General features: G+C 42.0%; 1 protein-coding gene across 1 annotated transcript in view; it reads right to left on the bottom strand.

The window, feature by feature from the left end:
- Window positions 1-488: 488 nt before the first annotated feature.
- The window catches only part of ABHD5 (abhydrolase domain containing 5, lysophosphatidic acid acyltransferase), a 51922-nt gene continuing 39425 nt past the window's right edge, over window positions 489-12985 (bottom strand). Inside the window, exons 4-7 of the mRNA XM_007445704.1 lie at window positions 8906-9060; window positions 6062-6173; window positions 1440-1626; window positions 489-849 (exon numbers count right to left, since the gene is read on the bottom strand). Of these exons, the coding sequence (XP_007445766.1) occupies window positions 760-849; window positions 1440-1626; window positions 6062-6173; window positions 8906-9060 (544 nt within the window). The 3' untranslated portion in view covers window positions 489-759. The remainder of the gene's footprint in view (window positions 850-1439; window positions 1627-6061; window positions 6174-8905; window positions 9061-12985) is intronic.

Genomic DNA, 12985 nt, shown 5'->3' with positions numbered 1-12985 from the left:
CCTTCTGCTGCATGCAGGCTCAAAGAAAAGAATAACAGAATTAATGGGGGAAAATAGGATAGACTTTTAGTTAAGGCTTTTCAGTACTTGAAATACTTAAGGATGGATCACATTTAAAACGGTGAACATGGCTTTGCAGCCTTAAATAGAGAACAAAGGAAAATCAGAAAAATCAATGCTAGAAATCAACTCCCATCTTTTTAACCAAAACCCTGTCTCAACACTCCATTTCAAAAATGAAGTGAAGCATTCTAAGAAAGTGACAAATTTTTACCTAAAAACACACCAAATTTTGTTTAACTCTATCAGTTATTAGACATGGTGTATATATAAGCAAGGAAAATAAGGTGCACCTTTACATTATATAAAATAATGAACCCAAAAATCACTTTTTAAAATTGGCAGTACAGACTGCAATATAAAAAATACTTGATATAGCAAAGTTAGATAGAAATAAAAATTTCAGTTGAAAAATTACAATATTTCAGTACAGCAGAGGGACAAATAACCTTTTATTACAGCTACCAGATTTCGAGACTCTTGGACATTTTGATTTTGGAGAAAGGAAAGTCATTCTTCTAGAAGGCACTACCTGGTTTAAATGTGCTAGCAGCTTCATAAAGGAAACATGGGGAAAGTACAGTCAAGAAGACTGCCTGGTTCTCATGTGAGATTCCTTACTCTCTGCATCGCAGACTGCAAATTATTGCTGAGGGACTGTATTACCCATGTGCATTTCCCACGTCATCTGCAGTGTGCTCAGTCCACAGTGTCACAGATCTCCTTCACTTTCTGGTTAAAGTCTTCTGGTTGATCTGCATACACATAATGCCCTGCTCCGAGAATGGCCTAGGAAAAGAAAAGCAGTCAGATGGTCAGTGAGTAAAAGCATTTAATAAAACACAATGACACACACAAAGACACTTAGGAATGAAAGTGAGAACAGCTATATATAAAACATAGAAGAAAAAGCAATACTGATCTGTAGTAACTATTATATACTTCATTAAACAAAGGATCTGAGAATAAAGAGAAAATCCAGTGAACCTTACTAAAATTTTCATATGCAAAAATAACATTCTAAATTGACCTCTAACAATAGGGCCAACAGAAACACTGAACAAGGTAAGCATGTGCTGCCTTGGGAGGTGGTCGCAGTGCTATTGGACCTGTCTGTCCCTCTTTCAGTCTCTCCCACTGTGGAGATGCTGTGGCTCTAGGACAGACAAGGGCCTAAGAATGGGGATTTGCCGTCTGGACATGAAGATTTGTATGGGTCAAACCCTGCCCCCGTCACAAGTGACAGCAGGTCTCTGACCAAAGCTGCAAGTATAGCTTAGATGTGAAAGCACAGGGATGACCTGAAATCTCACTGAAAGCAAAGATAATAGAACAGACTTTGCCTACAACTATAAGCCAAAAATTAACCACACACTTACTATAGTCTTCACATATGAATGTGGTCGTAATGACTGGATGCTGGTGCCAGAATTGCCATCTATGCAGGATCGGGCGCCATAGATCACCGAAACTGGAATGTCAGGGTGCATTTTACCAATTCGCTGCAGCATTGGTCTTTTTGCCCATCCATAAGGGACAGTCATATTTCTGAACGCAGTCTCACCACTTAAAGGGAGAAAATCATATGTATGATTCTGGGGGATAAGTATGTATCACACTCCCACCTCCACCAAAACATACTCATATTTAGCTTCTCCTCCTTTTAAGAAAAACCGCAGCTTACATAGAAAACAGCGTACTAGGAAATGTAAGGAACAAACCCCACAGAAGATATATGCTTTTGTTAGATAAACAAGGATGCTTTAAACTCTAAAAAAACTCTAGAAAAAAAGATCATCTTCCGAATCAAAACATGTAACCCTAAGTCCCTATCATAAAATCATCAAATTTCCTGTGGGGATAGCTGAAATATATTTTTTCACTCTAACTTATTTACAAGGTAGCTTTTCCACATGTTCATCGCACCAGCATTTTACCTACAATGGCAAAACCAATACCAAGATAAGAACAAATTCAGCTTAAGTATTCTTTGTGTATTGTTTATATTTAAAATTTTCTGCTTGTTATGATGTTTGCCATCTTTAAAAACCTTTCCGGCTGGGGAGAGACAGCCTCCTGGAGCTAGCCAATTCGTAGAGACAGCAAAGGACTCAACTGGGACTGCCTTTATATGCAAACTAACCAATCCAGAGCTGCACCTTTTCTGTCTGGCTTGCACATCCCCAGAGGCAATGTTCCTCTGCCTTAATCATCCCAGGGCCAGGTGCCAGACAACTAGAAACCGCCCCTATATCTTAGTGCCCACTGTAATTATTCGACTAGCAAATCCTACACTGTCTACCCTGCGCTGCCTTGCCTCTCCTGCAGAACCCAGTAAAGGCTCCTGCCTGGACTTTCCCTCACTCCTGTCTTCTGCCACCTGACCAAAATCTGGTGCGTCCCCCCTGACCCTTCAAAGCATTCAGTGACCCCCTCTCTAGGACCTGTGAGTATACTAAACTTTGTTTTCTTGAGCCTGTCCTATGTCTTCTCTCATGGCCACAGCTGACTGACCGTCACATAAAATACAGAACATTTGGCAAACTCCTAGGACAGATCCATTCTGCCGTCATTTCTCTTCTTTCCTTGTACTAGGTGTGCCTCTGAACGGCCGTTTATGAATTCAAGTTCCACCACAAGAAAGGCAACAAACTAGGATTACACAGGCACACATAATCATGAAATGTGAGCAGGTGAAGAACAAACCACTAAGACCATGCAGGAAAACAGATGATGTCCCTGGAACAGGCCACTAAAAATTGTTGAAACAAGTCAATGAAGTGTGTAGACCTAAACCATCAGACCCAACTGCCTGGTGAGTCACAAAACATCAAACCCTTGGGGGACTCCCAAACCTCTCCAGCCTCCCTCACCTTTGGCAGAGAACCTCTAACCTACTTTATTAAAAAGACTGAGGCTACAGCTATACCTCAAGTGCTCTCAAGGCCTCAATGTTTTTAATAAAGTAGGTGTACATATTCTCTGACAGAAGTGAGAGAGGAACAACAACAACAAAAAAGTGAAGGAGGCTGTCTCTGAATCTCACCTCTCAGCCTTTCACCCAAGTTTCAGTCTTAGAAAGGATGAGGTACCACTTTTATATTTTAAAGTATGGTCTATGGCTAGAATCATCTGAAGCATTTGTTAAAGATGCAGCCCAGAACTGCTGAATTAGAGTCTTAGAGACAGAGTTCAGGTACCACTTTCTTTTTTTTGTGTGTCATATTCAATGGTCTTCATTACAATTATTATTTTTTTTACATCTTTATTGGAGTATAATTGCTTTACAATGTTGTGTTAATTTCTGCTGTACAACAAAGTGAATCAGCTATATGCATACATATATCCCCATATCCCCTCCTTCTTGTGTCTCCCTTCCACCCTCCTTATCCCACCCCTCTAGGTGGTCACAAAGCACCGAGCTGATCTCCCTGTGCTATGCAGCTGCTTCCCACTAGCTATCTATTTTACATTAGGTAGTGTACATAAGTCAATGCTACTCTCTCACTTTGTCCCAGCTTACCCCTCCCCCTCCCCGTGTCCTCAAGTCCATTCTCTACGTCTGCATCTTTATTCCTGTCCTACCCCTAGGTTCATCAGAACCATTTTTTTAGATTCCATATATATGTGTTAGCATACAGCATTTGTTTTTCTCTTTCTGACTTACTTCACTCTGTATGACAGACTCTAGGTCCATCCACCTTACTACAAATAACTCAATTTCGTTTCTTTTTATGGTTGAGTAATATTCCACTGTATATATGTGACACATCTTCTTTATCCATTCATCTGTCGATGGATACTTAGGTTGCTTCCATGTCCTGGCTATTATAAATAGTGCTGCAGTGAACATTGTGGTACATGTCTTTTTGAATTACGGTTTTCTCAGGGTATATGTCCAGTAGTGAGATTGCTGGGTCATATGGTAGCTCTATTTTTAGTTTTTTAAGGAACCTCCATATTGTTCTCCCAAGTGGCTGTATCAATTTACATTGCTACCAACAGTGCAAGAGGGTTCCCTTTTCTCCACACCCTCTCCAGCATTTATTGTTTGTAGATTTTTTGATGATGGCCATTCTGACTGGTGTGAGGTGATACCTCAGTGTAGTTTTGATTTGCTTTTCTCTAATGATTAGTGATGTTGAGCATCCTTTCATGTGTTTGTTGGCAATCTGTATATCTTCTTTGGAGAAATGTCTATTTAGGTCTTCTGCCCATTTTTGGATTGGGTTTTTTTTTTGATATTGAGCTGCATGAGCTTCTTGTATATTTTGGAGGTTAATCCTTTGTCCGTTGATTCGTTTGCAAATATTTTCTCCCATTCTGAGGGTTGCCTTTTCATCTTGTTTATGGTTTCCTTTGCTGAGGCACCACATTTTTGACAAACTCCTCCAATAATTCTGGTACAGAACCCAGCACAAGAACTGGAGCTCTCATCATCATCATACTCCATTCTTGATCCTCTCCCTAATGACTGTAGGCTCTGTCTTCCAGGATCCTCCCAGCTCGTCAAGACTTTCAGGCTCTGTTTTCTCCACCAGTGCCTTGTACACAACATCCACAAGTAATTTTTTTAAAAAAAGAAAAAGAAATACCTTTGCTTGGCCCTCCTGCTCCCTCTACTATGCTCTCTCTCATAATCACTGTCAAAATTCACAGACTCGGGCTTCCCTGGTGGCGCAGTGCTTGAGAGTCCGCCTGCCGATGCAGGAGACGCGGGTTCGTGCCCCGTTTCGGGAAGATCCCACATGCCGTGGAGCGGCTGGGCCCGTGAGCCATGGCCACTGAGCCTGCGCGTCCGGAGCCTGTGCTCCGCAAATGGGAGAGGCCACAACAGTGAGAGGCCCGCATAACGCAAGAAAAAAAAAAAAAAAAAAATTCACAGACTCCCCTTCCCCTCGACCCTCACTGACTCCTCACCGCTGCAGCAGTGTTTCTCATGCTGACACAGAGACTTGAAGAAGTGCTGAGTAAAAGAAGGGCGCAATCAGCAAATGAACTCGAAAATGCTGCCTAGTATCTCCCACGCACCTGGGAGATTCAAAACCCTTCGGCTTGGGCTTTCCTGGTGGCGCAGTGGTTAAGAATCCGCCTGCCAATGCAGGGGACACGGGTTCTAGCCCTGGTCTGGGAAGATCCCACATGCCGCGGAGCAACTAAGCCCATGTGCCACAACTACTGAGCCTGCGCTCTAGAGCCCACAAGCTACAGCTACTGAGGCCCGTGAGCCTAGAGCCCGTGCTCCACAACAAGAGAGGCTGCCGCAATGAGAGGCCCACGCACCACAACGAGGAGTAGCCCCCGCTCCAACTAGAGAAAGCCCACATGCAGCAATGAAGACTCAACACAACTGAAAATAAAAAACAAACAAACAACAATAACAAAAAAAACCTTTGGCTTAAAAAACAGTTCTAAGAAGATCCATGGTACAGAAAACCATTCTTGTTTAACCCAGAACTCCTTTTTTGTAGAACATTCATACTCATCTGGGAATGCTGCTTTATTTGAAATTCTTCTTTCTCTGTCAACTCTGACCACCTTAACAAGATGCCCAAGACCAAGACTTCCCTCAACTATCCACAGGCACCTTAGGGGAAGAAAGTATGTCTGGCTTTTGTTTTTGTTTTTGTTTTTGTTTTGCGGTACGCGGGCCTCTCACTGTTGTAGCCTCTCCCGTTGCGGAGCACAGGCTCCGGACACACAGGCTCCGCGGCATGTGGGATCTTCCCATGTCCCCTGCATCGGCAGGCAGATTCTCAACCACTGTGCCACCAGGGAAGCCCCTGTCTGGCTTTTTAATCTCTCATCAGAATCCAGTACAATGTTTTACATAGTAGGTGCTCCATGAATAGGTGAGTAAATTAAGAAGTGTTAGTCATTTAACTACTTGTCCTTTTAAATTTAGTCATTTACATACTGATAAAAATCTCCTGGACTATTCATATATTTTCAAAAAATAAAAGTCTAAAACACAAACATAGTAAATTTAGATAAACCTTACCTCGGAGTCTGGACATTACAGTGGTAAATGTATTCTGTCACAGTATCATCGGCGAACATTGAAGAATACTTCCGTTTGAAATCAGGCCTTAAACGCTGTACTAGACTTAAACCTATTTAATAGAAAACAAACATTTAAAATTCTATGTATGTTTTAAATTATAATATAATTTATATACAAATATATAAGAGTTTAGTGTTTGCCTCTATAATGAGCACTACATGCTACATTACACATGTATTCAAATATGTATCTTAAGTGGAAAAAAGCACAGATCCTAGAAACTGCTCTCCTCAAGTTCCCTAAGGAAAGATTAAAATAAGAATAAAAGTCTGTCATATGTTGACTTACTAATATGCTTTAGGAGCTCAAAAACAGTTGCCTAAGACTTGTTTTTGTAGGAAAATAAATTCTATTAAACAAGGGAGGTGAATAGGACAGCTCATACATAAAATTAACTTAATAATTTGTATTTCTTCCACAATTACAACACATTAGCATCTATATGAAGTGAACTGGTATATAAATATGTCTTGGGAAAATTAATTCAGAGTTTCTGCTCGGGACACTAGCAGAACTCCCCGCTAAGTCCACCCACAGTGGCTCTCACGGTCCCACCCCTGAGGTGAGAGGCAGGCGCAAGGCCCCCAAAGCAAAGAGAATGAAGAGCAGGAACTTTTGTCTGGTTACTGTTTTCCCTTCGGGGACCCAGGGACTGGCCGGTTTCCCTCTCTGCTATCACTGCCCAATACTCTAGCAAGATCTTACTTCTTCACTGGCCCTGCCTTCCCATCTCTGAAGGAATTACACAGCTCCACCAAGAACTCTCATGATGCAGTGGACATTCTGCATCACCCTCATCACCATGTGCAAACAACAATGGGAGGCAGAGGACATGGCTTTAAAGGGCCCCTCCTAGGCTTCCTCCCTCCCCCATCATTATCTCCTAACTTCTTTTTATGCTTTACTTTTCCCATAATTGCTACCTGTGTAACTATGATCAAGCAAAATCCACTTACATGTCAGGACTATAAAGCTCTTAAGCAGCTCATCAAAGGAGGACCAGACACCTAAGAAGGCGTGGCTCTACTGGGGGGGGGCGGTGAAAAGAGGCTACCTACATGAGTACTGAGGGCATGTAGCATGGTCACCAATTCAGTCCCTGTGCCCTCTTCTCATTGCTGCAGTCCTGCTGCTCTCCCAAAGGGACAGCACCCAGGCAAGGGCAGGGGCAGGCCTGGACACGGGGCAGCAGAATCTACAGTCACCTATGCAGCAGGTATTGCCTCACCCTCACCCACCCGCCACACCACTATTCTTTTCTTGCTAAGAGAACCTGACTTTTGTGTATCATTTAGGCAGCAACGTGCTCAGGAAAGCAGGCCCCTCGCTCCAGCCCCTGGGAACAAATGATGATTGATCAGTCATAGAAATTTCTTCTTCTTTGCTGATGGAAGAACTAGGGGTGGGCAGAGACATAAGAAGTCTGCTGGGGCTCCCAGGGAAGACCTCCTTCCCTGACAAAGAGCATCATGCTTTCCTTTCTTCTTGTTCGGAGAGCTTGTGAGATCATGCTTCCTGTCCTAGCAACCACTGAGCAACTGTGAGGTAAAAGGTCAAGAGAATCACATACACAGACCCAAACCCTAACATCAAGGAACTAGCTTTGGGAACAAATGCTAAAACCACCTGCTTCCAGACTGCTTGTTAAGGAAATAATAAAAGGCCTTCTGGTTTAAACCGCTGAGGTCTTCAGTCACTTTCAGCCAAAAGCCCTCTTAACTGACATAAGCTGTAAGAGGGAAAGGCAGAGGTCCAGACCATCACCACCTGAGACAACGAGGGAAGGAAATTCCCTTGGCTGTGAGGCTGAGACAGAAGAGCTGAGGGTCAAACAACTTAAATCAGAGACTAAACTCAAAATATGACCAGAAACACAAATCAGGAGTCCCCCAAATCTTTGTGAGAAAGGATGACTTTTATCTTCTTAACACTCTGACATTACAAGGCAAGAAAGGAATGAGTGATGATACCTGTTATCCCACGGTTATCGGTCAGGTCAGGCTTTGTGACCTGTCAGCTGGACATCACTAACTGACCAAAGGCTCCTCAGCAGGTCACTGGGGCTAGCAGATAAACTCCCATGCCTGGGGTGAGCAGGTAAACTTCCCCAAGACACTACTTGCTTGGCTTTTTCAGAATGTTCAAGGTCACCTAACCTCATCCTTAGCATTTCCCACCTTTTCTGCTTGCTAATTATCTGTAATGTTTACAATATAAAGACCTTTTTAAAAAAAATAAATTTATTTTATTTTTGGCTGCGTTGGGTCTTCATTGCTGCACACGGGCTTTTCTCTAGTTGCGGTGAGCGGGGGCTACTATTCGTTGCGGTGTGTGGGCTCCTCACTGTGGCGGCTTCTCTTGTTGCGGAGCACGGGCTCTAGGCGCACAGGCTTCAGTAGTTGTGGCACGCAGGTCCAGCAGTTGTGGCTCATGGGCTCTGGAGCACAGGCTCCGTAGTTGTGGAGCACAGGCTCAGTTGCTGTGGCATGTGAGATCTTTCCGGACCAGGGCTCGAACCTGTGTGCCCTGCATTGGCAGGCATATTCTTAACCACTGTGCCACCAGGGAAGCCCTGAAGACTCCTTTTAAAGGAGAGGAGCCTGGTTTCATTCACCTTTATGCATGGACTGGTACTTTTTAGAGGAGGAGGAGAAAAAGTAAGGTTCAGTTTTTTTGTTTGTTTTTAAGATTTTAACTAACAATGGTGATCAGCAAATACTCCTCTATTGCTATGTATAAACATCTTGCTTTCCTAGGATACAGATACAAGCAAGCACTCACCAAAGGGTCCTGCAATCCTGAGGCTAGCTAAAGGGTTAAAGGGAGTCAATGCCGCTCCCAAGGCTCTGATCCAAATTGGAATTGGTCTCTCTTCATCAGCAAGGTTTGGTCGCTCAGGAAAACCCCAAGGCTCCACTAAAATGAGATGACTAACCCTGCTGGGGAAAGAACAGACTTCAGATCATTTGGCAAATTTACCCTAGGACTATAAAGAAATTACACGATTTATAAAGTAAAAATAGAATGAACTTCCTTCGAAAACCTTGTGTTAAAGAAAAAACTAATGACTGAACAGGTTACATCATGCTCTTATTACACATAAATTGATGAGATTTGGTAGGATTTGAGAGTTGTTATGGTAGAAAGAGGGCTTCATTTTGAGTCTATCTAAATGTGGATAGTAACGGATGTGTGAAAGGGTATATGATAACTGTGGGTATTCTTGAGAAACAAGACAGCAGTTGTTGTTGTTTAAGCTACACTCTGGCAGATGATATATATCACTGACCATTCAGAAAAATCCAATGGTTCCATGTATCTCATGGTTGATACTGCAGAAATGACTGGAGATTAATATTATACTCATAAAATAGCTTCGGACACCGACAGTAGTTATCTCCTATGAACCAAATCATTCTAAAAATTTATGAGGCATTAGCACTTTAGGTGGATTCAAAAGGACTTTGAATGAACGTTTGACAAACATGAAGATAATGTAACAACATGGGCTGAAATTATACCCCTAGTTTGGGATTTCAGTTTGGTGAACAGGAACACATTTACCCTATGCATAACATCATGATATACTGGCATTAGATTCTGTTCCTAATCCTTTCCTAATTTTCTTCTTTACTTCAAAGAGACAGAAAAGCTTCATTCCAAACTCATATAAAAATTGTTTCATGTCACCAATAGTTTTAATTTTTCCATCTTAGGAAGCATCTTTCTGATGAGGGAAAACCAGAACCATGTCCTTGTGATTGTATCATGGTATAACACATCATAAAAATCTTCAACAAAACATAAATGTCCTGACACAAAACGATATTCAACTGTAGCCAAAACAGTCAACAAATGGCAGCAAAAATCTCCCAAGGGTGAACTGACACTGATTCTGTGTCGGTCATAATAGAAATAGAAAGGTAAAAAAAACAGAACACGGAAACAGACAGCTATTATTTTCCCAATATAAGAAGTTTTCTTATTTTTGTCAGTACAGATAAGGATGAGTTAGTAATGAATCCTTTACTCTGACTGCATTTTCTCAAACATAAAGCTTCAGAGCACAGACCCAGAGCATAGAGCTCCAAGGACCCTTGGAGAATACTCAGCCCAGTCTTTCATCTCATCAGATGAGAAGAAGGCTGAGATGTACTATGTGACTCACTCCAGAACCTAAAGCTAGTCAATGCAGAACTAGAGCTATGATCCTTATTTCCCAGCCCCAGTGTACTAACAGATGCCAACAAGCCATCGGGCAGAAGGCTCTCTTTCCTAAGAAAAGGCCAAGCAACATAAGCTAAACATATTAGTAAAGGTAGGGCTTAACTCTTATCAACTCTAGGCCAGTCCTAACACTATACTCTAAATCTCATAGCATCCAGAAGACCTGTAGAATTTAACTATGAATCTGTGTGAAGATATGTCAAATGTGAGATTTCCATATACTTAGAGTGACATCACTGCTTAAAAGTTTTATGAGACTATTTTCTAATAGTGTATGGAAATGGAGGTGAAAATGAATTTTTTTTTTTCAGTTATCTCTCATATTCTGACTGCCTCCTAAATTCCTATGACAGCCCACAGTGAGATTTGAGGGTCGGGGAGGGGGACACATGCCAGAGGTAGGAGTGGAATTAATGAAACAGCCACCTAGTTGAAAGCAGCAAAGATTCATTTCGGGGAAATAGCTGGTATTATTCACTACTGACTTACCTAAAGAGAAAAACGAACTCTTTATTAAAACATACTCTACAGCACAGATCCCAAGCTGAGGAGTCGGCTCAGCGGCAGGAGCTCTGGCCTGAAAGGCCTGAGGTGTGGGTTCTGCACGCGGCACCCTATGAGCAAGTGAAACTAGGAAGCACCAAGCACCAAGGAAAAAAAAAAGACAGAACCCTTTGGAAGATGATAAAGGCTACAGCCCAGTGTGACTTCTCAGACTGGCGTTGCTGATTTTCTCTGACAAAGACTTGTTCAACGTGAACTCAAATGAAAACATTAATAGTGAACCGAGGAGCCGAGTGGATGAAAGGCTCTTGCTGCTCCAGCCAGGAGTCAGGACTCTGCCTCTGAGGTGGGAGAGCCAACTTCAGAACACTCGTCAAGAAGAGACCTCCCAGCCCCACATAATATCAAACGGCGAAAAACTCCCAGAGATCGCCATCTCAACACCAGCACCCAGCTTCACTCAACGACCAGCAAGCTACAGTGCTGGACAACCTATGCCAACCATATAGCAAAACAGGAACACAACCCCACCCACTAGCAGAGAGGCTGCCTAAAATCATAATAAGTCCACAGACACCCCAAAACACACCACCAGACGTGGACCTGCCCACTAGAGAGACAAGATCTAGCCTCATACACCACAACACAGGCACTAGTCCCCTCCACCAGGAAGCCTACACAACCCACTGAACCAACCTTAGCCACTGGAGACAGACATCAAAAACAACGGGAGCTACGAACTTGCAGCCTGCAAAAAGGTGAACCCAATCACAGTAAGATAAGCAAAATGAGAAGACAGAAAAACACACAGCAGATGAAGGAGCAGGATAAAAACCCACCAGACCTAACAAATGAAGAGGAAATAGGCAGTCTACCTGAAAAAGAGTTCAGAATAATGATAGTAAAGATGATCCAAAATCTTGGAAATAGAATGGACAAAATGCAAGAAGCAGTTAACAAGGACCTAGAAGAAATAAAGATGAAACAGACAATGATGAACAACACAATAAATGAAATGAAAAATACTCTAGATGGGATCAATAGCAGAATAAATGAGGCAGAAGAACGGATAAGTGACCTGGAAGATAAAATAGTGGAAATAACTACTGCAGAGCAGAATAAAGAAAAAAGAATGAAAAGAACTGAGGACAGTCTCAGAGACCTCTGGGACAACATTAAACGCACCAACATTCGAATTATAGGGGTTCCAGAAGAAGAAGAGAAAAAGAAAGGGACTGAGAAAATATTTGAAGAGATTATAGTTGAAAACTTCCCTAATATGGGAAAGGAAATCGTTAATCAAGTCCAGGAAGCACAGAGAGTCCCATACAGGATAAATTCAAGGAGAAATACGCCAAGACACATATTAATCAAACTGTCAAAAACTAAATACAAAGAAAGCATATTAAAAGCAGCAAGGGAAAAACAACAAATAACACACAAGGGAATCCCCATAAGGTTAACAGCTGATCTCTCAGCAGAAACTCTACAAGCCAGAAGGGAGTGGCAGGACATACTGAAAGTGATGAAGGAGAAAAACCTGCAACCAAGATTACTCTACCCAGCAAGGATCTCATTCAGATTTGATGGAGAAATTAAAACCTTTACAGACAAGCAAAAGCTGAGAGAGTTCAGCACCACCAAACCAGCTTTACAACAAATGCTAAAGGAACTGCTCTAGACAAAAACACAAGAGAAGGAAAAGTCCTATAATAACGAACCCAAAACAATTTAGAAAATGGGAATAGGAACATACATATCGATAATTACCTTAAATGTAAATGGACTAAATGCTCCCACCAAAAGACACAGATTGGCTGAATGGATACAAAAACAAGACCCATATATATGCTGTCTACAAGAGACCCACTTCAGACCTAGAGACACATACAGACTGAAAGTAAGGGGATGGAAAAAGATATTCCATGCAAATGGAAACCAAAAGAAAGCTGGAGTAGCAATTCTCATATCAGACAAAATAGACTTTAAAATAAGGACTATCAGAAGAGACAAAGAAGGACACTACATAATGATTAAGGGATCGATCCAAGAAGAAGATATAACAATTGTAAATACTTATGCCCCCAACATAGGAGCACCTCAATACATAAGGCAAATACTAACAACCAT

This window comes from Lipotes vexillifer, unplaced genomic scaffold (genome assembly GCF_000442215.2).
Source record: "Lipotes vexillifer unplaced genomic scaffold, Lipotes_vexillifer_v1.1 scaffold1136, whole genome shotgun sequence".
In the NCBI taxonomy this organism is placed as follows: domain Eukaryota; kingdom Metazoa; phylum Chordata; class Mammalia; order Artiodactyla; family Lipotidae; genus Lipotes; species Lipotes vexillifer.
Note: the sequence above shows the minus strand (reverse complement) of the source record. Positions and strands in the feature narration are given on the sequence as shown.